Here is a 23,997-nt window from a genome sequence, read left to right on the forward strand (position 1 = left end):
AAACTGCAATAGTGTAGACAATACTAAAACAACACTCCATGAAAGACAAAGCCCTAAGAAATTTAAAAATGCTGTGTAAGTAGCAGGTGGAAGGTTAAATACTGGAAACGTGACCTACACAAAAAGGATGCAGATTAAAGTCAGCATTGCTCACACAGATGGTTTGATTTCTATACGTGTGTGTGATATACTGTTGTTTTCATTCTGCTTTTTTTTTTCCCCCTCCTGGTTGCTTTGAATACATGTTTCACACCATCCTAATGATCCCTCTGAGGCGCAGTATTTGAGAGACCTTTGGCTAAGTGACTGTATGATCTTTACCTCAAGCAAACTTCAGATTAAGAAAGTGTGGGTCACTGCACCACCCTAACAATGAAGCTGTTATGCTAAAAAGCTGTTTTCTGCTGCTGTGAATATTGTAGCTTCAAATGTACAAAACATAATGTCCTTAAAAATTGAATATTTAATATGAAAAGAAAGGTCAGCTACTTCATTACTGTTCTCTGTTCTAGAATCGCTTGCCTGGCTAAGAGTAGTACCTGAAGCCTCTCGTTAAAATCTAACATCTGAACTTATGCTAGAACCCTGGGAAAATTCAATAAAATACATCTTTCTTGGGTTAATGACAGTTGAAAATTTAAAGGGAGAGGAAGGTTTATGCAACAATAGTTTCAGTTTTATCAAAATATTTTTTTTTAAATTCTTATTTTGGCCCTTTCTCATTTCAGTTGTAATATCATTTTGACATGAAAAATTAAAAATGTTTTCATTTATTTTAGGATCAGTCATTAACTCAGGAAGCATGCTAAAACTAAGTTGCAAAATTATTTTGAAAATCCAGAATTGCAGATTCACATAATAAAATTAAACTGAATATAGGTTCTGTCACAGAACAATGCCTGGGTTTCCAGTCTTCTCCTATACGTGATAACTCTCGTATCAGTAAAACTTGCCATTTAGTCATGTTATGCTGTTTGTAGCCTTTTTTATCTACCAATAATTGCAGCTGCAGCTTAAATCCATCAGATTCACATTTTTTAAAAAAATGAAAGCAATATGGCTTATCTTAAATAATGTTAAAATCGTGCGCTATTATCAGAACGTAATGTCACATGGAGAATGAAGTAGCCACTAGTGACAAATTTATCACATCTTTCTAATGCATGCCTCTAAACAAGTAGTTCTAGCCAAAGCTCTACTCAAAGACAGATCCAGGCTTCTGTTTTACCTTTCTGCCCTGAAAAAAATCAGATCAGCTGGAATTTGTTCATGCTCCCTGGGTTTGGGTGTGTTACTACCCAAATCATTTAAATGCAGTATTAAACTAAGTAGTGACATCATTGCAGCTTTTGCAAATCAATTCGTAATCTGTGCAAAAAAAGGTGGAAAATAATAATGGCATAGGAATTATTTATCACACATTTTGCAGTGCAGCTGATTTTAAAGGATCCATCAAAAATCTGATGTTACTTAAATGTTGCTATTCTGGGAGTGATAGATTTGAAATTTGCCTCTCACAGATGCATTTTAAGCTTTTCATGTCTTTAGAAGAGCTACTGCTTTCACTTTTAGCATCCCCCATTATGTCCTTGAAGGAAAAGATCAACTATGTATCATTGTATGTCAGTACATAAACAAAAAGAATATGCTAGCTAAATAATCTCTTTCCTTGTCTCCATTATTGGTGACATTTTTTGCTTCAATGAAAACGTAAGTGACTTAATATGAAAGCTGCTACTTAGTGATTAATAGTTGATCCAAAAATGGTGAGACTTTATAAGTGTCCGTTTCGCTCAGTTTACTTTCAAGAAATGTGGTTATCCAGCAAATCAGTCAGAGCAGTTATCATACACAGTCTTTTTAAAATTACAGCACCAAATATAAGTCACTTTTGCCAAGCTAGTGTTTCATTCTCTGTTGATTGACTGTGTAGTATTTAAACTTACTTTATAACCATGTACAGAATGAGACGGAACCCAGGTCTGTGGTCACCAGCTTGGTCACAGAGCTGTGAACACTAGTTTGGTGTCCTTTTGCTCCATAGCATCTAGACAACCTTCTTCTGTCCTGAGGTGCCAGACTGAGTTTTCAAAAACATAACTTACAACAATCACTTATTTAGAAGTAACCGTTCTTTTTTAACGCAGGCTTTAAAGCACTGTATTTAATAGAGTATCACGTATTTCCTTTCAGTCCCCCTCAACTCTTTCTGACCTCAAGTGCTACACTTGAAGATACAAGTACAACTGAGGAGTTTAGTCAAGCAATTCAGATTTATGTTTGGTTTCCTCCTACCATTTTCTTCTAAAAATGTCTTCAAATCCAGGCCAGCATTATTTCGCGTTGGTATGCCAGGATAGCCTTGGCCTGTCAAAATGTTTTATGACAGCCTGAATAAATGACCATCAGACGCCCACCTGAGATTTGCAAGGTTACCTCCAATCCTGGCCCCTTATTGCAAACAGAAGAGGATGGCTCCTTCTCCATGTCCCTGTCTGAAAGCACTATTATAGGAAGTTAACCTATTGCTTTCTTCTCATTTTCTCTGTAGTCTTTCTTGGTTTTAAGAAATAAATATTTATAATTGTAAGAATTTGCAGTGTTATCAATACAATTGTAAGAACACCTATTTAAATACATAATGTGGCAGATAACACCTGGGCAACATTTCAAATAATTTCTCTGGTTGTAAATTCATTAGCTTACTCAAACAATTTATCTAGATTTTTCTTTCCTTTGAGGGTTTAGGGTTTTTTTGGTCAGTAATACAATCTGAAACATAAATACTCATGATTGCTAAGCAATTTTTCAGTATGTTTTAAAATTTAAGATATTTTACGTTCAATTAAAAGATTATAAAGCAACCATAAATTATTTATGTTTTGTATTGACTTTTGATCCGATACGTGTATATCGGTATATCAATTAGCAGAGGAACACTCTTGCATTTTCAAGTTGAGTTTTAATTCAGTGATTCAATTACAGCTCAAGACTGTAATCCTTGTGAGCTGAATTTATTTCATAAAAATTGCTTGATTAATACATTGCCAGGGTTGCTCTACTTTCACCAGAAGAGCAAAAAATAATTTTCCTGAATCAGCAGCAAACTAAGGGAAAAAAATACATGCTGGCCAAAGTGCTACACTGCCTGAGTAGCTCCAAGTGCTATACTGGAGAAAGTTGCTGCTGATTATTCACTTCGGTGCTTGAGACAGGGAATAATTGTGCCACAAACCCCACTTTCCCTTCTTATGCCTTTACAAGTTGATGACAAGTGTTTCTCATGTTTGTGTTCTAATGCAAGAAACATACCTAATGTATGTTAGGTATAAGAAATATACCTAAGGTTATAAAATCTAGGTGCTGTGAATACTTTAGCTTGGCTATTGCTACAGTCTGTAAATAATAACCTATTCAGTAGTTTAAGCAAATTGAAGCAGGTAGAGGAGCCTCTCAAATCCCACTAGAAGACTGAGATAACATAAAGAAATGCTGTTTATGCAACCTGGGAAAAGAGGATAAGCTGCTGTCCTTACACAGAAGAGAAAGTTTCACCTCTTCTGTTGGTCTTATACCCCTTCCCCTGCTTTATTTTTGCTCCCCCTCAACCCTTGCATTCATTCCATTGAGCACTATTTAATATTTGTTACTTATTTTGCTTCAAGGTGGAGATGCAGATGCTAATGTTAGTCATTTGTGGTGATGGGATTGTGTACTTGTGTCAGCATGCTTGCAGATGATGTCTAAAACTAAGGTTGCCTCTCAGAGCGGCTCTGACTCAGGCAGCGTGGAAGTAGGTTCACTCTTCCAAGGAGCACTCTGCATAATGAAATTCCTGGGCTGGCTGCACAATAAGTACCTTTGCTTCATCACAGTCACGCTTTCTTACATCATTACAGTTAAATTTCCAGGCACCAAAACCTACATTGACCCTGAAACCTACGAGGACCCAAATAGAGCTGTCCATCAATTCGCCAAGGAGCTAGATGCCTCTTGTATTAAAATTGAGCGTGTGATTGGTGCAGGTAAGGCTGCCGTGGCTTCCTGATTCAACTGTTCCATTTAGCTGGGATCGAAGCTCATACATCATAATGACAGGCAAATAATTATACCTCAGGTATAGAAGAACTTTTTGCATTTGCCAGAGTGGTTAAGAGCAATGAAGCTGCACTCGCTTGTAAAATCTAAAAACAAACAGGAGGAAAAAACCCAACAAACCCCAAATAAGTAAATGAAGAGTCTGGCTTGACATTGAAAGCTTGTGGGTTTCTAATTCTGTATCTGCTGTTAAAAATGCAACTGGGGGGAGGGGGGAAGTTTGCCGCCTATTATTTACTGTCAGAGTAAAGGTGTCAGGCATGAGTGCAAATTCTGCTCGCTTTCCTTTTGCAAGTGGGCTTTTTGACCTCTGAACTTTTTTTCATGTGAGTAAGGAAAACTGGCTGCAGCACAAAATCTTAGAGACTAGGAAGGTCTTGTTTCTGTATAACAAAATCTTCCCTAAGGCTGTTTTCTCTTCTACCATTTTTCTTTTTGATATTTTATGAATACAAAAAAGTTATTGTTTAACTTCTCATGACTGATTGTAATTGCACCAGCATTACATTGCTTTTCTTCCTCTTGAACTGTCTACCACCTACTTAAGCCATGGTGTTCATGCTCTAAAAAGGCAGTTTCATTTGTTTGCATTAATAAGATATGTGACATTTTTATTGCAGTACTCCATGTAGTGAAATTAAGTTTCCATGGGTAAGAAAAAAATCAAATACTTTGGATTCCTGGAGGAAATGTTCTTTTGCTTTCCTGTTGTTTTATAGAAGTATTAGTAGAACACTTTTAAAGTCACCCTGTAGTTTGGCATGCACTGTAAATTACATACTGTGGTATTATTTTAAAAGAGAAAAAGAAATATCTCTAAAATAAACTGTTTTACCTGTAGAAAAAAAAAACTTTACACTTAGAATTCTCAATGCCTCTCTAAAGTAACCTCACACATGTTGAAACATGTCTTAATCAAGTAGTAGTTCCATTGAAATTAAAAACACTGCTGAGCAAATTATTCGTTCAGATGACTAAGAGCATAAGAATCCAGCCCCTGCAACTAGTAATTTTTGTGATGGTAGAATGGCAGCATCTCTTCTAATAAATAGGCAGTAGACCAGATTTAAATTCAAGATTAGCATAGAAAAATTCCTGAGCTTTATCTTTTGCTTTGAGTTAAAAAACTGTCAGCATAGCAGCAGTTCAGAGCACAGAGATATGTTCAGTTGGACTTTGCTGATACCTTCTGAGCTAAATGCTGAAAACACTTCAGCTGCAGAGTATACACTTTAAAATGTATCTTCACTGTTGTAACAGACTAATTCCAGGATGTTGGCTTTGTTGACCACAGATGAATTTATTCTTACTTTTAATGAGTATAACTGATAGCAAAAAAAATTACTGTGTGTCAGTAGTCATTCTGAAGAAAGTTAGTAAGAAGTGCTATGGTGAAAGCACGTTGTGTGTGGGGTTTAGCTATGGCTTTAACTTGTTGATGTAGGTAGCGAACAGGAGTTAAATGAAATGCAGTCCAGGAACAATAGAATGTTAAGGACCCAAAGAAGCAACGGAAACTCGTACATCAAAGAAGAACGCGGAATTTCTGCTAGTGACGGCACCAGAACAGCCACTTAGCAGTCTCAATACGCATTATCAGCAACGCTGGCCACATCAACTATTGAGTAGTGCCATGTCTCTCTCAAACAGGGTGCAAGTATGCTTGTGCTCAGTTTGTACAAGGGATATGTGATTTCCTTGCCAATATTTTCGTTACCATCCCTCTGCGACCACCTATCAGATACAAAATAGTGTCCACTATACTGAGCCCTTGTTCGTGCCACACATCCTTTGTTTTAGCCTCTGAGCTGAGCTAGTGGCTGTGCAGCTGTGCAGTATTCCCACTTTGGTTGTCATATTTTCTGGATTGTTTTTGGGCATAATTTCAGCTGCATAGACTACATTATTGGGAATAAAAGTAGTTCATTGGCTAGTGTCCTGGCCTGGAAAGCATAACATCTAAGTTCAGGTTTCTGGTTTGCCTGAGTGTGAGTGATCTGCTTTTGGAAGTAAATCAAAATCAGATCACAGAGAGCTGGAAAGGAGTTTAGCTTTAGTGTCTCCTGTGCCAAGTATCCTAATTACCTGGCTCTGAAGTATCACACACACACACTCTTATACTCGCATCTTGTGTTCAGCATGGAACAAAAACAATTTTGGAAGGTACTACTAGAGAAAACTGTTATCCTTTAGTAAGTTCTTGTGGCTAGAAACTGTGAGTGAGGTGAGTTCTGAATTCATTAATAGTCATCCATATTGTTAGTGAAGTGCAGGAGAGAAGTTAAGGCACCAGGCTAAGGGCATGAGTAGCCAGTTGCTATGTATTTAACAACTATGCCTCATGGTATTCATAGCTATGACGTGGATATTCAGACCACAACTCCAGTGCCCAAGGATGGTTTGGGCTAGTGCCTCACCAGTACGGGCAGGAATGGTTGTACTCTATCTGGCTGATTATCTCAGGTACAGCACGGTGTTACGAGAGGTATGTGGAGCTGATCTGAGCTAACCTTAATTTATCTAGTGTAAAACAGGAGGGAGAGGAATTCAGTTCTGTATGCAGTCATCTCCTATGAGACTCATAAAATGAGCCACGCTGAGGGAAGATTTGACCGAGCAAGTCGATTGGAAATATTAAGGTTCGGTCCAAGTTCTACACTTCTGGTTGGAGAACTGTGAAGCTGAGGCCTAGGTACTGCTTTTTTCTTTCTCTAAGCTCTGCTGTTGAGGGTGACAGGAAAGCAGTAGTGTTAGAACGAAGACGGGACCCTAAACAAGATTTCTCAGAACTCATCTGTTAGGACACCTCAGCATCTACCTCTTCAGGCACTGAGCCCCGTTTCCAAGCATACCTCTCTCCACTGCTAGCCAGATACCTTGCCTGTGTGTATGAGCACTGAAGTCTTGATCCCACCAGGTTTATCAGGCCCTCAGTGTGTGTCCCAAAGGGATTCTCTAATCAAACTCTCTGTGTTAGTCTTTCCTAATTCAATCAGTTTTTTCAGCACTCACCCTAAAACATGTCTTGGATTTAGGTGTGTCTGCATACTCGTGTATACTCAACAGCTTGATGTGAAGGCACTCCACAGGCATGCAGGAAATAAATTTCAGATTTGATGTGATTTGGAGGAGGGATGGATCTATAACTTCCATAGTCCAGATAGATCTGCAAAGTACCAGATTGTTAAATATTTTATATATTTCTGGTGCAAAGTACCAGATTGTTAAATTAAATAAAAAATGAATCTTTCTCTTTTTGAAGAGATGCTCCTCTGTATCCAATATATTACTACCCTTTTCTCCTATATATCCCAAAAGATTTTTCTTCCTGGTTACAGATTAGGGGGTCTGTCTTTCTCTTTCTTGTGACATGGCTGTGAGGCAAGGGACAATCCTTAAATCTTTTACAATCTCTAATAATAGTGACGTAGCTGTACTGCCATTCATCTCCACGCCTTGCATGCTTCCATCCTCTTTCCTGTCCAATGGAGTCCAGTTACTTCTCTCCCAAATTAAGGTTGTTAAGGCTTTTTTTTAAAGTATTCTTGCTGGCTATTTGGCCATTTTTTCTCACATGCTTCTTCAGGTTCCAATTGTCTGCTGGTTTAGAACCTTTTACAAACTTCCAGCATTTGATTGGGTTTGTTTAATGTAACAGAATTATTTTAAGTCACACCTATCATTTCATAATCTGGAAAGTAAATTAAGCTGCTTGAAGGTAGTGCTTCATTTAACACTGTAACGATGTTAAATTAAAGGCAGCTATGAAAGAGCTGCCTTTTGAAAGAAAAAAAACCATCAGATCTAAAGATAGCAAGGAAACCATGTAGAACAGAAAGACGTTTTCACTTAGAAATGGTATTACTAAGTCTATAATAGTATTTTCTTATGGAAGCCACTTCATTTTTATTTTCTATTTTTGAAAAAATGTAACAAATTACTAACAAGTCTTCTAAAAGATTCAAGTAACATGGCTTAACGTGAAGTGTTTTACTCTGCAAGGTACATAGTCAGCAATTAATTTAAAGCACGTGCCTGTCTGCATTCCTAAGTAACCCATTTCAAATGTGAACATTCCCATGTTAAATTTAAACACACACTTAGGCAGCTAGTTGCATCAAGGCATAAAGAGAATATTGATATTATAGTCGGAGTAACTCAGCATCGATTTACTTCATTTTAGGAGAGTTCGGTGAAGTGTGCAGTGGGCGTCTAAAGCTTCCTGGCAAGAGAGATGTTGCGGTAGCCATAAAAACTCTGAAAGTTGGCTACACTGAAAAGCAAAGGAGAGATTTCCTGTGCGAAGCAAGCATCATGGGGCAGTTTGACCACCCCAACGTTGTTCACTTAGAAGGGGTCGTTACCAGAGGTAAGCAGCAGCTTGATCTATCAGTCAAATAACAACATAATGGCAGAAATTACGTTAGCTTATTCATGGTCAAAGATTCAAATTATAAACAGGCTGCACACTCCTAATGGATTTTCTCCTGATGCGTAACTAACTAAAACAATATTGTGTTGTGCTACAACCTGAGGAAAAAATTAAGATGCACGCCTGATTAAAAGATGAAGTACTTCGAAATATATTATTTTTCTAGTTTCATTTAGCCTCAAAGACCATGCAGAGAGATAAGGTTTCTTATGTCCTTTCATATTATCTGAAGTGTCATTATTGCAGAGTCCCGTTCACACAGCATGAGTTAGGAGAACACACTGACATTTTGATTTGTATGGTTTAATTTTGTGAATCAAGACCATGTTCCATGCAGATATTTATGGACTTATTAGAGCTCAGTAACAGTGCTGGAGGCCTCAGAAATACTCATTGTCTCAATGGTTCAGTCCTTCAAAGGAATAACGTGTGTTTTATCAAAAAAAGGCACTCCATTTATGTTACAGTTTTTTCAAACAAAATCGGTCTTTTTTTGGTTTTATTTTTTTCCCTAGGGAAACCAGTCATGATTGTAATAGAATACATGGAGAATGGGGCCTTAGATGCATTTCTTAGGGTGAGTACCAAAATGAAAACATATATAGACATATTTTAAGTGATGTATATATTATGTATTGTCACTTTTAAAAACATGGGTTTATATATGTGCACATATATGTATGCATGCATGATATTCATATAATTAATATTATTTTCAGGCTAAAATGGAGCTTGATGAATACTAGCAGTTCTCTACGTTATTTCCGAAATGAGAGGATCAGACAGAATCGCATGGGAACATTGTAGGAATTGGAGTCATTTAATGTGGCATAGACATGGTGGGTTTTATTATTGCCACCAGCTGAAGTAAAAACCGCTGATACCTGAAGCCCAGTCTTCTGCGTTTTGGGAGCAGAATTTTATTGTATCAACATGGTGGAAATCAGCACACAAGAATCCCTAATTGAATTATGGTTGTATTTAAGAGAAGAACAAAGGAAAAAGAAATGCAAGTTCACAGCAATTTAGCATTTTTTGAGTGTGTGTTCTGGACGGGCCCATTCTGACTCCTTACCAGGTGTACAGAGATGATGTATAAACACTGTGTAGAGAACAGAAAGATTATGATCGATTGATAAATTCCAAGCTATGCATAACATTTTCAGTAGCTAGTGTTCCAAAAGGAGGTAGTTCTTATTTTGATACACATAATTATGCTGAGAGATTAAGAGCATATAGGCAAACTATAAAGAGCTGTGCATCAAGTGATCTCTCTTACAAAAGTCTTGCCAGGACTTAGCCAGAAATTTATGATTAGCAAGTTTTGTTCCTTCTAGTACATTAGCTACTTACACGTTTCTTAACGGGATGTACTTTTTTATCTCTGAAGAAAATAAAACTTGTGTATGAAGTGAGTTTCTTTGCCCCAGGATGAATTGCCACAGAAGTAGTAAATAAGTAGAAAGCTAAAGTTGTGAAACTAACTGTTATTTCTCTTCTCAGCTATACTAACAAGAATTGCTGCTCCTTTCTTCCCTCCAGAAACATGACGGGCAATTTACAGTCATTCAGCTGGTGGGAATGTTGAGAGGAATTGCTGCTGGAATGAGATATTTGGCCGATATGGGATATGTACACAGGGATCTTGCAGCACGCAATATTCTTGTCAACAGCAACCTTGTTTGTAAAGTGTCAGACTTTGGCCTTTCCAGAGTTATAGAAGATGATCCAGAGGCTGTCTACACTACTACTGTAAGAGAAATCAATGGGTTTTCATAGCTTTGAGATGTGGTTATTAAGAAGTGTATCTTCTGGAGAGTATAAATAAGAGAAATACGTTCATTGCTTGAGAAATGTTAATCAGTGAAAAGGAAAAGAGTTTCTGCCGGAATCTAGCTCTAATTAGGGACTGATATTTTCACAAGAACATACATTTTTACTTAATAAAATCTAAAAATTTTGCATGGTATCTCATTATTCCCTTCCTCATGATTTTCTGTTTGAAAAAATACAGAGGTTTTACCCCTAAAAATTTTAATCATCTCATTTACTATGAGTCAATTAAAATACTTGTAAGCTATTACTATTTTTCAGACTAGGTTTTATCTCACCAAAATGTTGACTAGCTTGAGGCTAGACTGTGACAAAGCTCAACTCCTGTGTTTTCCCTTGCTTTTGGGTGGGACGCTTTTCTTAAATAAGCATTCATTGGGCACACTATGCTCTTTATTCTTTTGTTGAGCCAGCTCCACTTTCCCGCCCGTGAGGCCTGCTGTGCTTGTTTTCTCATGCTGAGGGAAGGAGGGGCCCCTGGAATCTGCTCCAACAGGCGCACGGATCAGGAAACTGCACCAGCATTCACGGCTGTCACTCCTGCCACTGGGCTCTAAGTGGGATCCTGGTTTAAAAATGTCAGACCACGATTTCAGAGGAGCTGTATGACAAGTCAGCGGGATTTATATGCACAGGATGAGGTTCCCGTCACCTAGCTTCAGCCAGCCAGGAGTTAAATGACTACTGTAAATCAGACATCTAAGCAGCCCCTTAAAATCAATGGAGAGAGAAGCACTTACAGAGAAATGCAGCCAACTTAGCTTAGACAGGTATCTAAGTTTCTATGGTCCAAGTGTTTTAAGAGCCTAAACTTCCACAGACTGCTCTGAAAGTTCTGCAATCGATCAGCTATAGTAGATGATATAAGTGCTGCTTTTGATGTTGATGGAAATAATTGTCAATGTACTCTATGGAAGATTGTATGGAAATTTTGTGAAGAAAAATGAAAATTTTCTTCTTCTTTTCTTTTTTTTTTTTCTTTTTTTTTTTTTTTGGTCATAGGGTGGAAAAATTCCAGTGAGATGGACAGCTCCAGAAGCTATCCAGTACCGCAAGTTTACATCAGCCAGCGATGTGTGGAGTTATGGAATTGTTATGTGGGAAGTAATGTCTTACGGAGAACGGCCTTACTGGGACATGTCAAATCAAGATGTAGGTTATACTTTGTCTGTTTGTGAGCTTGTGTGTGTGTGTGTCTGAGCATGTGTTAGTAAAACAAAAATGACATATTGTAAACACATACATATGTGTTTCACTATACATACATAAAATGTTGGTTTAGAAATAAGATTTATCAGAATACCTTAGGGTTCTCACAAAATGAAAAAGCTATAAAGCTTTCACTTTTTACCTACATCTCTAGATTGTTCTTCCATCATTGGGATGTTGTAGGTCTCTCTCTCGACTATCAAGTAAAATTGGAAAATCAAAAATAATACTATGTGCTCTTCACTTTATTACACTTAAGCATAGAAAGAATTATATTTTTTTCCAATAAAAAATAAATCTGAGGTTTCTGAACCTCAGAGCAATGTTTAATCAGTTGAAAAAAGTTGTTAAAACTCTGAGTGGCAGGTAATGACCTACTTCGGCATTTTCAAGTTAATTATGCTGATTTAACAATATCCTTGTTTGCATAAAATATGACCCAGAGCAACAGGTCAGCAGTAATAGAACAGATGGGTGTTAATCTTGATTTCTGACAAGAGTATCTATTAGTATAGAAGGTACACAGCAAAAAGCCATGCAGGTGAGAAAGATGTCAGAAAGTGTCTCATTTAAAGTTCTTCAGGTCAGGGGCTTGAGTGTGGGTTTTTTTATTATTTTATTTTTTGATCGAATGATCGACATCAAAGTTGGAAAAAAAAAGATAAAAGTGTAAATGATGAGTCAGTTTGGCACAGTGCAAAGTTGTTAATATTTGACAGGTCTCAGTGTCAAAGATTTCATGGACTGTCAAAATATGGGCAAACAAGTCCTTGGGGCAGAGAAAGAGAAATATTTACATTCCCTAGACACCCAGTAGAGTTTCATTTCTTTTGACACCTTCCTTCTGTACTAGATTCAAACATAAAAGAAGTCTGACAGAAATATATGATGCCTCAAAGGCAAACCTTACCTATCTTTCAGGGAACAATAAGGAAAAACTTTTAAATATGGGAGAAATTTTGGTATTTTCATGTTTCTTGTTGGATTTTGAAAAATATGCCCTCCATTGGAAACTGGAAGTAAAGTGCATGACTGAACCTTTTTCATAAAACAAAAAAATTACCACTTCTTGCAGTTTCATTTCTTTTTAGAATCTTACGTGATAATCTTCAGTAGCACATAGTTAAAAGGTTAATCAATTGCTTGGTAAAATAATGTCAAATATTCTTGTATGCTGTGATCTTCAAACGTGTCCTTCCAAAACATGCGCACATCCTACCAATCCCCTAGATCAATTTATGATGCAAAAAATTTAGAAAAATCTTATGATTAGTTAGTTATTCTCCTTCACAGTTACCAATGGGAGTATTTAGCTGGAATGAAAAATGCTAAATATGTTTATTTAAATTTTGCATATATACTCAGGCAGTTTATATATCTGACGTGTATCATTTTGCCTAAAATTGGATGTGGGTATAGTCATAGACCAGATTAGATCTCCTAAAAAATATGTCTCCCTGACTTCAGGTCTTTAGATGGCATTTCTTTCATTCTGCCCCTCTTCTTTTAAGTCATTGTTTTAAACTGATGGAGGGTACAAATTTGTGTTGAGGTACTTTTTAAGCAAAAGTCCTCCCTTTAGCAGCAGCCTGGAACTAGGGTACACCAGAAGAACACTCATCCTAGAAGCTCCCCACAGAGGCACTGCGGGTAGAGCACAGATACACAGCGTTCCCTCAACCTCTCTGAACAGTGGGCTCCCCTCAGTTTAACCCTTGCTGGTAACAGTAGCCCTCAAACTGCTGCGCTTTACCCTGTTCTCCTATTAGACTTCCAGTGTTTGCTGGTTCTTACCCTCGTTCAGTTATTGACCCTAGTGCACATCAGCTTTTCAGAAAGGGGCAAGAGCTTAGGCTTACGTATTTTTTCTTTTACCTACACCTGGATTTATTACCATTATTATTATTATTTAATATTATTATATAACAAGAAGCAGAGTGATAACATTATGTTGTCTGATCCAATTACTCTTATTTAATAGTTCTTCGTTGGCAACCAGTATATATGGTGAACCGACCTGGCCCTCTTCTCATCTACTTTACATCCTCAGATAGCCTGATTATGATAAAAGCATACTTGACTCTTAACAGAGCAGTGTCACCTTTTCTTTTTGCAGCAAAAGCAGAAATTGGAAAACAAATTATGGAAGTGTAAATAATATAACTCAGTTCTATTAGTAAGAACTCCAGCTGTGTTCTCCTTGTAGCCTTGCTTATTTAAAAAAAAAAAAAATAAATCCTGCATCTGTTTCATTATCTCAGAGTACTGATTTTTTGGAACCCCACCTCCACCTTTCTTAGCAGATTAGACACCTGTGCCCAAGTTTTGTATAAACTTAAACAAACAAACAAACAAAAACCCAAACCCCCAAACCTTTCCTAGTCTATATTTCACAATGTTTTTCCAGTGTTTTAGATATTCTCAGCAGTTCCACCCATCTCTAGCTAGCTCATTATTTTATATTTCCCAGTTACATCCTTCTTGCTCAGAATACACATCAAAAAAGCTGATTCTGCAGTATCCTCAAAAACTTTTGAAAAATAATATCACCATCTTGATCCTAACCTCTCTTCAGGTTTCTCTGAAGATTGTAGTGAATGTGAAAAGGTCCTGTTCATGATCCTTTCATTCATGTTTTCACTATTGTGTACACTCTTGGATTTAGTCTTACCTACATGGCTTGCCAGTTCTAACGGTCATAGATATTTTGGTGGTGGTTTTGCTGTTGCTTTCAGATACTTTTTCACTCCTTATTGGTGGTCTCTTCCTTCTGACCTCTTAAGCTTTGTTTGTAGTAAATCATATGTAGTATGCACAAAGCGTTTAATACCTTTTACCTTCTAGGTCAGAAATTCCTGCGTTACTTTGCATAGCATACCAGTTGTCCTATACACACTGTAGCTTATTTGTCACTTTTGTTCCACGGCTGCTTCAAGCATAAGGAGCCATTCTTTTGTTTTCCCTCTTAATACTGCTCTAAAAGATCTTACATTTTACTTTCAATATATTCTTTCCTATATAGTCCTGTTTTTCTAATGGCCCTGTTCTGCATAAAACCTCTATCCTCACCTTCTCTGACAGATAGCTTCACTGTCTCTAAACGGTCATCACACTCATTCTTCAAAGTGTGGCTGTTGCTGCAGGAATTTAATATTTCTCCATCATTTTTGAGTTGTAGGACAGTATTGTCTATTCTAAATGTTCAGATAGAAAGCCAAGGCCCAAAGAGATGGAGCAACTTCCATGAGATTGGAAGGACATTCTGTGACGTAAACCTGCAGTAAGTGCCCTACCACCGGGCTATGTCTTCTCTGTTCACAACACTTACTTTCTGCAAAATGTTTTGATACAATTATGGACTGCAGCCAGCTTTTTGAAGGTCATTTTGTATTCTTTGCAGTTTTGTCTGCTTTGCAGTCCACTGTTTTTACATTTTCTCATACAACCTATGGAATATTTTCCATCTGAGTTTATTTTCACTAAACCCGGATATTCATCAACTTTATTTATTATACCAGATCTACTTCCTAGGGCTACATCCAGAACAGCTTATGATCTTGCTTTCTGTACAAACTGAGGAAGAAGACAGTCCTATGCACTACCCTTCAGGAGCAAGCACCCTTCCTTAGCAATTCTAATACTGCTATGTCAGTCAATGTCAGTGTGCTTGAAATCCCCCATGAATGGTGTTTTGGCCCTTTTTCGCAAGCCTTTCTTATCTGCCTTGCTTCCTGATGTGCTTTCTTATCCTGCCCTCAAGGTTTACAGCAGTTTCCTGTGATTTTACTTTACCCATTTTTATTTTTTGCTTAAATCCAAATAGACTTGGCTAAGGAAGTCAATTGGGTGGGTGTAATTCTTGGTTCAGACATTTATGTTCTGCTCCAATCACATCATCATCTAACAGCATCTCTTATTAAAACTAATTTTCTCTTTAGGTGATATATTAAAATACCATTCAGCCAGGTCTTCCTCTCTCACGTGGCACATTCCTGCTACTTTATCATTAATATAACATGGCTAGACATAGAATACAACATTTTTCCCCCTAACAATTTCTGTCTGCTAAACATTTTTCTTGGATCCTTTTGTAGTATCTTCAGGCTTTTTGTATTTTATATGTGCATGCATAGATCCCTATCCATTTACGAGACAGTTGGTTCTACCACACACTCTTTCACAAAAGCCTTGGGGCAAGTAATAATGCTGTCTGAAATAACTCCATTTATCAATCTATCTTTTGCTCTCTCGGTGAATTTAATTGTTGTTCCCCACTGCTCACCTGACTAGGTAATACAGCTGCGCTCTGCACATATAGAAGAATATGTGTAAGAAGGCCAAAGATAAAGTCAGGGAAATTATTTGAAAACAGGAAGGCTAGTGTCAAAACAACAGTCATATTTTTGCAACACTGATGGAAAATTTTAGTTTATTGATTTTCTGGGGGTTTATTTTTTTTTATTATTTATTGTACTGAGTAGCAATATATATGTTTAAATATCCCTTGATGAAAAATTAACTATGTTGGCTACTAGGTTATAAAAGCAATCGAAGAAGGCTATCGTTTGCCAGCACCCATGGATTGCCCAGCAGGACTGCACCAGCTGATGCTAGATTGTTGGCAGAAGGAACGTGGTGAAAGGCCGAAGTTTGAGCAGATAGTTGGTATTCTGGACAAAATGATTAGAAACCCAAACAGCTTGAAAACCCCACTGGGAACCTGTAGCAGGTAAGAAAAGCTCTAGTGTGTGTTCTTATGATGGTGCATGTGGCTGGGTTCTGGATGTTCTGCTTGGTGGCTGCTCCCAGTTCACACTTACTCCATGTGTGTCTCACAGTTCCTCCTTCCTTCTGTTCCCTGTTCTTCCCTTCCCTCATTTGCCCTTCTTTTTTTACCATGCTGAACAAAGCCAAAAAGGACTTTCTTAAAAAAATAACCAAAATAAAGTAAATAACTTGGAACTAACACATTTCTCAGTAAACTACTGCCTGCTCATCACGCTTTCCACACTTTCACCACTAGCAGTCTTTGTTTTCCTTATTTCTTAAAGTTGTGAAGTCTGGAGGGCAAGGATCATGAGTTACTGTAGTTTTATATGATGTATCCCTTGCCCTAAGAACTGCTACAGTAGAAATAGTAATTAATCGTACTCATTCTTGGCCAATGTACTTTGACATGCTACACTCTAGATTTTTACCTTTCATTTTCTGGCTTTTAACTCCTTTCAGTGATTGCATCTCATTGTATTTCATGGTGTAGATTTTAATGGCTTCTTCATAAATTTCAGGTGAATTATTTGATTGTGGTAATCTTTTGATCAGTTAGCTAGATCACTACACTAGGGAATCAACTGGCCTGTACTCTACTCCCAGTTCTTCTACTGCCTGATTTCCTGTGTGACCTTAAGCAACTTACTTTGTGTCTCTGCTCTTTCCTTGTCTTTGTTTTGTCCCATCCAATTGAATAATGGGAATAGATACTACTATATTTTCCAAGATGCTTAAAAGAATAGCATCTTTTTTTTACTCAGCAACTTTAGTTGCAGCTGCTGTCATGCTAGGTAATAAGGTTGATTTTCTGTTAGTAACAATAGTCCACTAGGCAGATTTTGCTCACTCTGACTTTTCATCTTTTACGTGAATAAGCTTAGGAAGTATATGTTGTGAGCTACAGAGCAGTCAAAAGCTACTCACAGAATAACCTAAGCTGTGTATAAAGGCCTATTACTTTCTACTCTTGACATTTTTAGTACCCCAAACTTATTTGACTCTCACCTTGCTAAATACTCCCTGATGTTTTACTCTCTTTGGAAACAACTTACTTTCCTTTTTCCTTCTCCGTAGACCAATTAGCCCTCTTCTGGACCAGAACACTCCCGATTTTACCACTTTCTGCTCCGTAGGCGAATGGTTACAAGCTATTAAGATGGAAAGATATAAGGATAATTTCACAGCAGCAGGCTACAACTCTCTTGAATCAGTTGCCAGGATGACTATTGAGTAAGTTAGTACTGGACATGTTTAACGTGCATTTAGGGAATTTCTAGGTAAAATAATACACAATGTTCAACTCTAAAACTTTATCCTGAGTACAAACATGGTACTTGGGATTAAGCCAGCTGGTTTAGCAGCTGATGGTGTTATATTAGAGCATCCCATGAAAGGGCAAATGCCCTGCTACCTATGTGTAGCATCACTTCTTTCCCTGCTTTTGAGGCCAATTAAAAAAACACCAAATGGCTAGAATCTGAGGAAGAATGTGGCCCATTTTGAAGTATGTATTTATAGGAAAATAACCACTTTTGCCTCCACTACCTGACCTTTTTCCAGACACGTACTAGGAAGATGTGGAATTTTCTTCGAATTGGCTGGGGGTTGCCTGTGTCCTGCAAGAAATGACTTTGCATCAAGATAAAAGTCTATAGAAGCAAAACAATTTTCTGAAGGCAAGCATGGCCTGTATTGGTACTGCCATCTTAAACAGGTCTTCTTGGCACCCTGCAAACAATATTCTTGTTCTGATGGCTGCCAAACACATGTAATTCCTCTTATAGAGGGCAGTGGGTTTCTAAACAAGTTTCTAAAAAGAATATTCTCAAGTTTGCAACCCTACTGTTATCTGCCTGGTATCACTAGAGGTCTCAGCCTATAGCTTGGGAATGTCATCAGAGCCCACAAGCTTCTACTAGGTCAGTAGCACTAGTAGCAGTGGAACTGAACCGGCTGCTCCTTTTTCATTTGCATGATGGGAACGGGCCACTATGCAAAGGGTTTCTCCTGGCATCTCTTTAGGAAGCAGAATGTGATTCCCAAAGTCTTGGTTTTGTACCTAACTTTGTCCTGAAAGCCACCCAAGGTATTTTACAAGAGAAGTGTCTCTTTCTTCGGTTGTCCTTAAAAACCCCAACAAAAGATTATCATAGCGCAAAACTTACTGGCCTCATTCTCAGATGTGGAGACACATGCAGTGTAATTACATGACATTTGCCATATAATTGCACTCCTTGCTGAGAAGTTGAGCAGTGCCTATATGAACTTCATAGTACTGAGCTGAGGTTCCAGTATAGCTTCAATGTTAGAAACCTGTAGCCCAGACCACTACGTAGCTTTGACTCACAGTTGAATACCATACAATAGCAGTCTAAGTTGAAAAATTAACAATGTACGCATTTATCTTCCCCAGGGATGTGATGAGTTTAGGGATCACGTTGGTTGGTCATCAAAAGAAAATCATGAGCAGCATTCAGACTATGAGAGCACAAATGCTACATTTACACGGCACTGGCATCCAAGTGTGATAGACATTTCTCCCTTATGAGGGAGGTGACAGACTGAGAGAACAGCACTGGCCTTCAGTATATATGAAGTGCTGCTAGAAGACACTTGATTTCCTGGGTCCTTCCTGCAGTGAATAGAAGAGCTACAAGAAGCACCTACAGACTTGAACTCCTAAGTGCCACCAGAATTTATGAAAAGGGAATTAGGATCCACCAGTGGTGGCAAGGAAAACAGCAGTGACAATAAACAAAGTACTACCTGAATAAACATACAAACACCTTGAGCTCTCTAACCTCCTTTTTATCTAATAGACTTTTTAAATGTACATAAAAATTTAAAAAAGAATATATTTGTCAGATAAAATCATGATATTATTGTTGAATTCAACAAAATATTTTCCTTAAATCTGTGATTTCTGAATCTTTTTTTAATCATTTGTGTTTATTCTTCATAAAGACTTTCTTTTAGTATGATGTTTATATCTTTGGACCTTTTTAGTGCTAATTCTATGACACATTACTACACTGGGTACCTCTGAAGGATTATTTGAGTTTCTAGAGATTTAAGAAGCATGACCAAGCAATGTATATCTGTCCAAACTTTGGTATCCTTTTGTGCCATTTACTTTTGTTAAATCAGTACCGTATTGACATGGCTAGCTAATTGGCAGGGAGTCAGGAAAATGCAAGTTGCCAAGAGCTCTGATATTTTTTAAAGAATTTTTTAAGGTTACACATATACTATCTTTTAAAAGAAAATAAAAGAGGAAAAAAAAAAAAAAAAAAAAAAAAAGGAAAAGCAATAATGACCCCTAAGTAGTTCTAGGCACTTTTAGCAAATTGTTTGCAAGATGATTTTAATGGACTAGAGTTAAAGTGAGATATACTCTAAGACATAGATCTTCAACTGTAAACTTGCTGGGACACTGCATTGAATGGACAAGTGATTGTAGGCGTGTCTCAGAACATGGATGCAGTTCTCCAGTGTTATCTAAACCATTTAATCTGAGCACACCACATTTTTTTTCAATACTCTGCATTAGCAAATCTGAGAGAAATAGCTGGCATATATTTTGTATGAGTTTAAGCTGTATGCAGTCCAGCTGTCAGAATAAGGACATAGATTTTATATGAGAACTGTAGAGCATGAGGCAAGGGGCAGTTCAAAATTTTCAGGTTTTTTACAAGCTTTTGCTGCTCTGAAGAAACATGCATATGTGTGCTCGCACAGACACAACTCGCTCATCAGGAACACAGATGCAAGAATAGTTGCTGAATGGAATATCTTTTTACACACCTATATATGAATTTTGTTTGATTAAAACATTTAACTACCGTAAGCAATAATGAACGAGGTCTTTACGGATATTGCAGGAATGTATATGAACCAGAGAGAAAAGCTTTAAAAGAAATCTGAAAATTGTGAACTACCCCAGCAATGAAATGCTGTACTTCCAAAGAGAATTGGGCTGCTTCTATTGATTTTGATAGAGAAAGATCCCAGGGATCAGTCATAAATTGGTCTTGTTTGATAATGTGGGCATCCACACAAAAAAAATAAAAACAAAAGAAAAACCCTGTAAATGTTCCTTTGTAAAACTTGTAAATTTTATTTATACTGTCTTGTTTTGTACACACGTTTATGTGTAGTGAGCTCTGAATACATTGAAAATGCACTATATTTTTCTATTTTACTTGCAGAGCATCACAAACAAACATGTATATTCAGTGCTACATAATGTGTTTTCCCACATTTAGGACCAAAGATAGTTATCAAAAACTTAAATGCATCATTTCTCCCCTCCTTTTTTCTCCCCCCTTTTAGATCACTGTACAGTGTTATATTTGTCATTTTATTTATTTGTTTCATTAGAAAAATCAGTTTGGTTATACTAATTTTTTTGTCCCCCCTGCCTTTGTTGAAGAAAATCTGTAAAAAGCTTTTAACTAGCATAATCCCGTTACATAGACACTTCCATTTGTAATCTTTGTAATAGACTGTAAATATATTTTTGGAACTATAATGCAATGTGCATAAGGGTTATTTTTCAGTGTCCATATATGATTGTTTATACAATTCACAGCACTTTACAGTCATGCTGAGAAGCCTAATTTATTGCCTGGATTTGGGCAGAGTAAGAAAAAAAGGTGAATATTCTTATTTCATATTAGATTGTCATTCAGTAGAAATGGAGTTATTTTCATGTATGCAGCTCAAGATGGTTTTTTAACTATTAAAATTAATTTTCTAGAAACACTGTAGAAGTAAGACGCAGAGTAGACTGCATGCCCGATATTGAAATTAGTGCAAACAAGCACTCGGCCAAGGCACTTTGAGTAGCCGTTGGAACACCCTTAATTAATAAACATCCGTTTTGTGTAGAAACAAATGCTAAGTGCCTCAGTACTGGGGTGAGCATCTGTGGGCAGCTGCACAGGGTGCTTGTCAGTTTTGCTGCTGCTTTAGGCACCCAGCTGTGAATTTAGGGGGCTTAAATTCAGACACCTGCTTCCTCATAAATCTCGGCTATTGTTTCTGAGGGCTCGGTGTTTAAAGGTGCGATGCAGCAATGCTGGTATTGCTGAGAACCCACTAACCCTAGCTGCAGGAGACTTGAGGCCAGGCTTCACCTTTAGGACTTGTTCCGTCAATGTTCTGAAGCACAGAGGCCTCAAAGCGTGCGTGGTGACCTGGGATCCCACATGCAAAAGTGAGGGCCCTAATGGTATTTCTTCCTTATTTTTCCTTGTTTGATTTAAGCCATCTTCTTTGAATAGTAAATATGTTTTAGCATTCATCTATACACCTTGACTGCCTTAATGTTGCCACAGATTTTTACACGTTTGAAAGTGGTAGAGTAGACCCAGAAAGCACAATCGCTATCAATACTCCCATCTATCTGTTCAGAACATTACTGCGATTTTAGAGCACATGCATGTAAATGGGTTTGTAGCTGGTAGAGCAGCAACATGTTGATGTTGGTTGCAGTTCCCCAGGTTCCAGGAAAACATAGTCCAGCGTAAGAAAAATAAAGTGCCAGAGAAAGTTGATGTTCGTGGGAGGAACGGAAGAAAAAGTTGGGTCGGAGGGAGAATTAAAGGCTAAATGATGAAACAAAGACATTATCTCAGTTCTGGCTTAATTTTATTGAATTTGGAAATTGTGTATCGTTTAAGACAGATTATCAGGCTGTCAGTGAGGCTGATCTTTCTTGACTTTATCCATCTACAAGCATCTAAAAGAGATGTGCCTAAGACAAGCAGGATGAATCTCCCTCTGGGAATGCTTATCTCCATTACCTGTAGAGGGACCCCAGATGATTAGCTTAAATTAGGCATCAAATGTCTAGATAGTTAGGTGAGGTGATTTCTACCCTATATGTCCTTGGCTGCTGCAGTTTCCCCCCTGCAAGCTGAGTGTCATAGAAAGGCAGATCCTCCACTGCCAGTCTGTCCCAGAATGTATTTAAACTGGGCTTTATCACAGAGAGAGGTGATTATTTTTTTTTTATTCCAAGATTTGTAACAGATCATCTAAATGCTTTTTTGTATGTGGGTATTAATTCTTGAAAAAAATTGTGATTGTTCTGAGGAAGACCTGCCTAGTAAATTACAGTTATTTAATATTTTAAATAATCAGAAATATTTGCTGACATACTGCTTCACTACAGAGGTTATGTGATCAGATATGATAGTTGCTGTTTGCAAAATCATGTTTATCTAAAGCCTTGTCATGTAAAAATCTCCAGGAGGCAAAGATGCTTAAATGTATCTCAAATTGAATGTTGCCCTTAATATCTCAATAATTGAGCTCTGTCTGTATTATTCTCCATTTAAAATGAGTTTTTTATATTTGTTTAAGCTGGAGTTATCTGGCATCAACTGAGGGAGTTTGAAAAAATGATTTTAAATTAAATTTGCTTTTCTCCACTAATAGTAATATACAGTAAATAGTTTCCACTGTTTTGAATGTTACAAAACCTATTGCTTTAATGTGGGGGATGAAGGGGTTTATTTTTGTTTTGTTGTTGGTATTTTTTTACATTTATTGGTTAGTAGTTGAAATAAAAAATGATAATTTGTCCTTAACTTTCTAATATAATTCATATATAGCAATTTTGAGATTGATTTAAATTCTGCGACTCCCGGGTTACTACTGAGATGGTTATCATGTCACTACACCTATAACACCAAGTGATGCCAAGGCACCCTGCCACAAGGGTGGGTTCAGCTGGCATTCTGTTGCCCAGTAATGGCATGAAACAATCCACTGACCATCTGTGAGACGTGAAGGCCAACTCAGCCCAAAAAGGGTCATTTCACCTTTCAAAAATATATATGTGACTTGTTAGAGCTAACGCTCCTTAATGCATTACTTCCCTTCGTGCAGTTAGAAAGCAGTATGCTCATGATATGTGTTTGGGGTTTGGTGGGGTTTGTTTGTTTGTTTTATTTTATTTTAAATGACTGACATTTGGGGTACTTGTGGAAGAGAACAGTTCCCAGACAGGATGACAAGCCCAGTTTGAGAAAAGTATGATACAAATTCTTGCCTGACGGTAAATCGGGCAGCACGTGCTGCAGGGGTATCAGGCAGTTGGTGCTGTGATTTGCTGAGCAACTAGCACTGCAGGGTTTGTGCATGTTCAGGGTCTGTTAGGACTGCACATCTGATGAATTAACTGATATGTAGAAACAGGTGATTTTTCCCCCCCGCTAACTTGGAATGGATTTGTAGATGGTAGATTTGGGCAAGACTACTCAAAATTCTTAGCTTCAAACTAATTTCTAGTAAAACAAGAAATTCCGGGCAGCAGCCTGTATTTTCTCTCCTATTCCCTCAAGGTTTGTCAAGCATAGCCAACAATTACTTTTAAACAGAGATCTTTATTGTTTGCCTAGTGCAGCCTTCTATTTACTTGGGAATAGGCAGTTCTGTAATTAAATTTCCTGCAAAAAGGACTGGGGAGACATAGGGGAGGGGGGAGGTAATACAAAAGTTTGGGGAAAAAAAAAAACACGGACAAGAAAGAAAATCCCAGTCCAACAAATGACCTGCGAAACCCAAAGTATGGCTGGGCTCACCATTTTTGTAACACATTCCGTATAGGAATTTGAAAAATATAAGAGGTTAAACCATAGGCACAA

The 23,997-nt window shown here is 37.5% G+C and overlaps 1 protein-coding gene across 6 annotated transcripts in view; it reads left to right on the top strand.

The window, feature by feature from the left end:
- Nucleotides 1-23,997, top strand: part of EPHA7 (EPH receptor A7) — a 170,358-nt gene that overhangs the window by 135,255 nt on the left and 11,106 nt on the right. For 2 of the 6 annotated variants that reach the window (XM_055714300.1, XM_005434036.4), the window contains exons 10-17: nt 3,900-4,025; nt 8,282-8,467; nt 9,046-9,107; nt 10,073-10,282; nt 11,366-11,515; nt 16,108-16,301; nt 17,417-17,572; nt 18,756-22,931. In XM_055714300.1, coding sequence (XP_055570275.1) covers nt 3,900-4,025; nt 8,282-8,467; nt 9,046-9,107; nt 10,073-10,282; nt 11,366-11,515; nt 16,108-16,301; nt 17,417-17,572; nt 18,756-18,870 — 1,199 coding nt within the window. In that variant the 3' untranslated portion in view covers nt 18,871-22,931. Of the gene's footprint in view, nt 1-3,899; nt 4,026-8,281; nt 8,468-9,045; nt 9,108-10,072; nt 10,283-11,365; nt 11,516-16,107; nt 16,302-17,416; nt 17,573-18,755; nt 22,932-23,997 lie in introns of those variants that run through there. The other 4 variants (XM_027797989.2, XM_014287317.3, XM_055714299.1 and 1 more) reach the window with 4 other exon arrangements.

This window comes from Falco cherrug, chromosome 6 (genome assembly GCF_023634085.1).
Source record: "Falco cherrug isolate bFalChe1 chromosome 6, bFalChe1.pri, whole genome shotgun sequence".
In the NCBI taxonomy this organism is placed as follows: Eukaryota; Metazoa; Chordata; class Aves; order Falconiformes; family Falconidae; genus Falco; species Falco cherrug.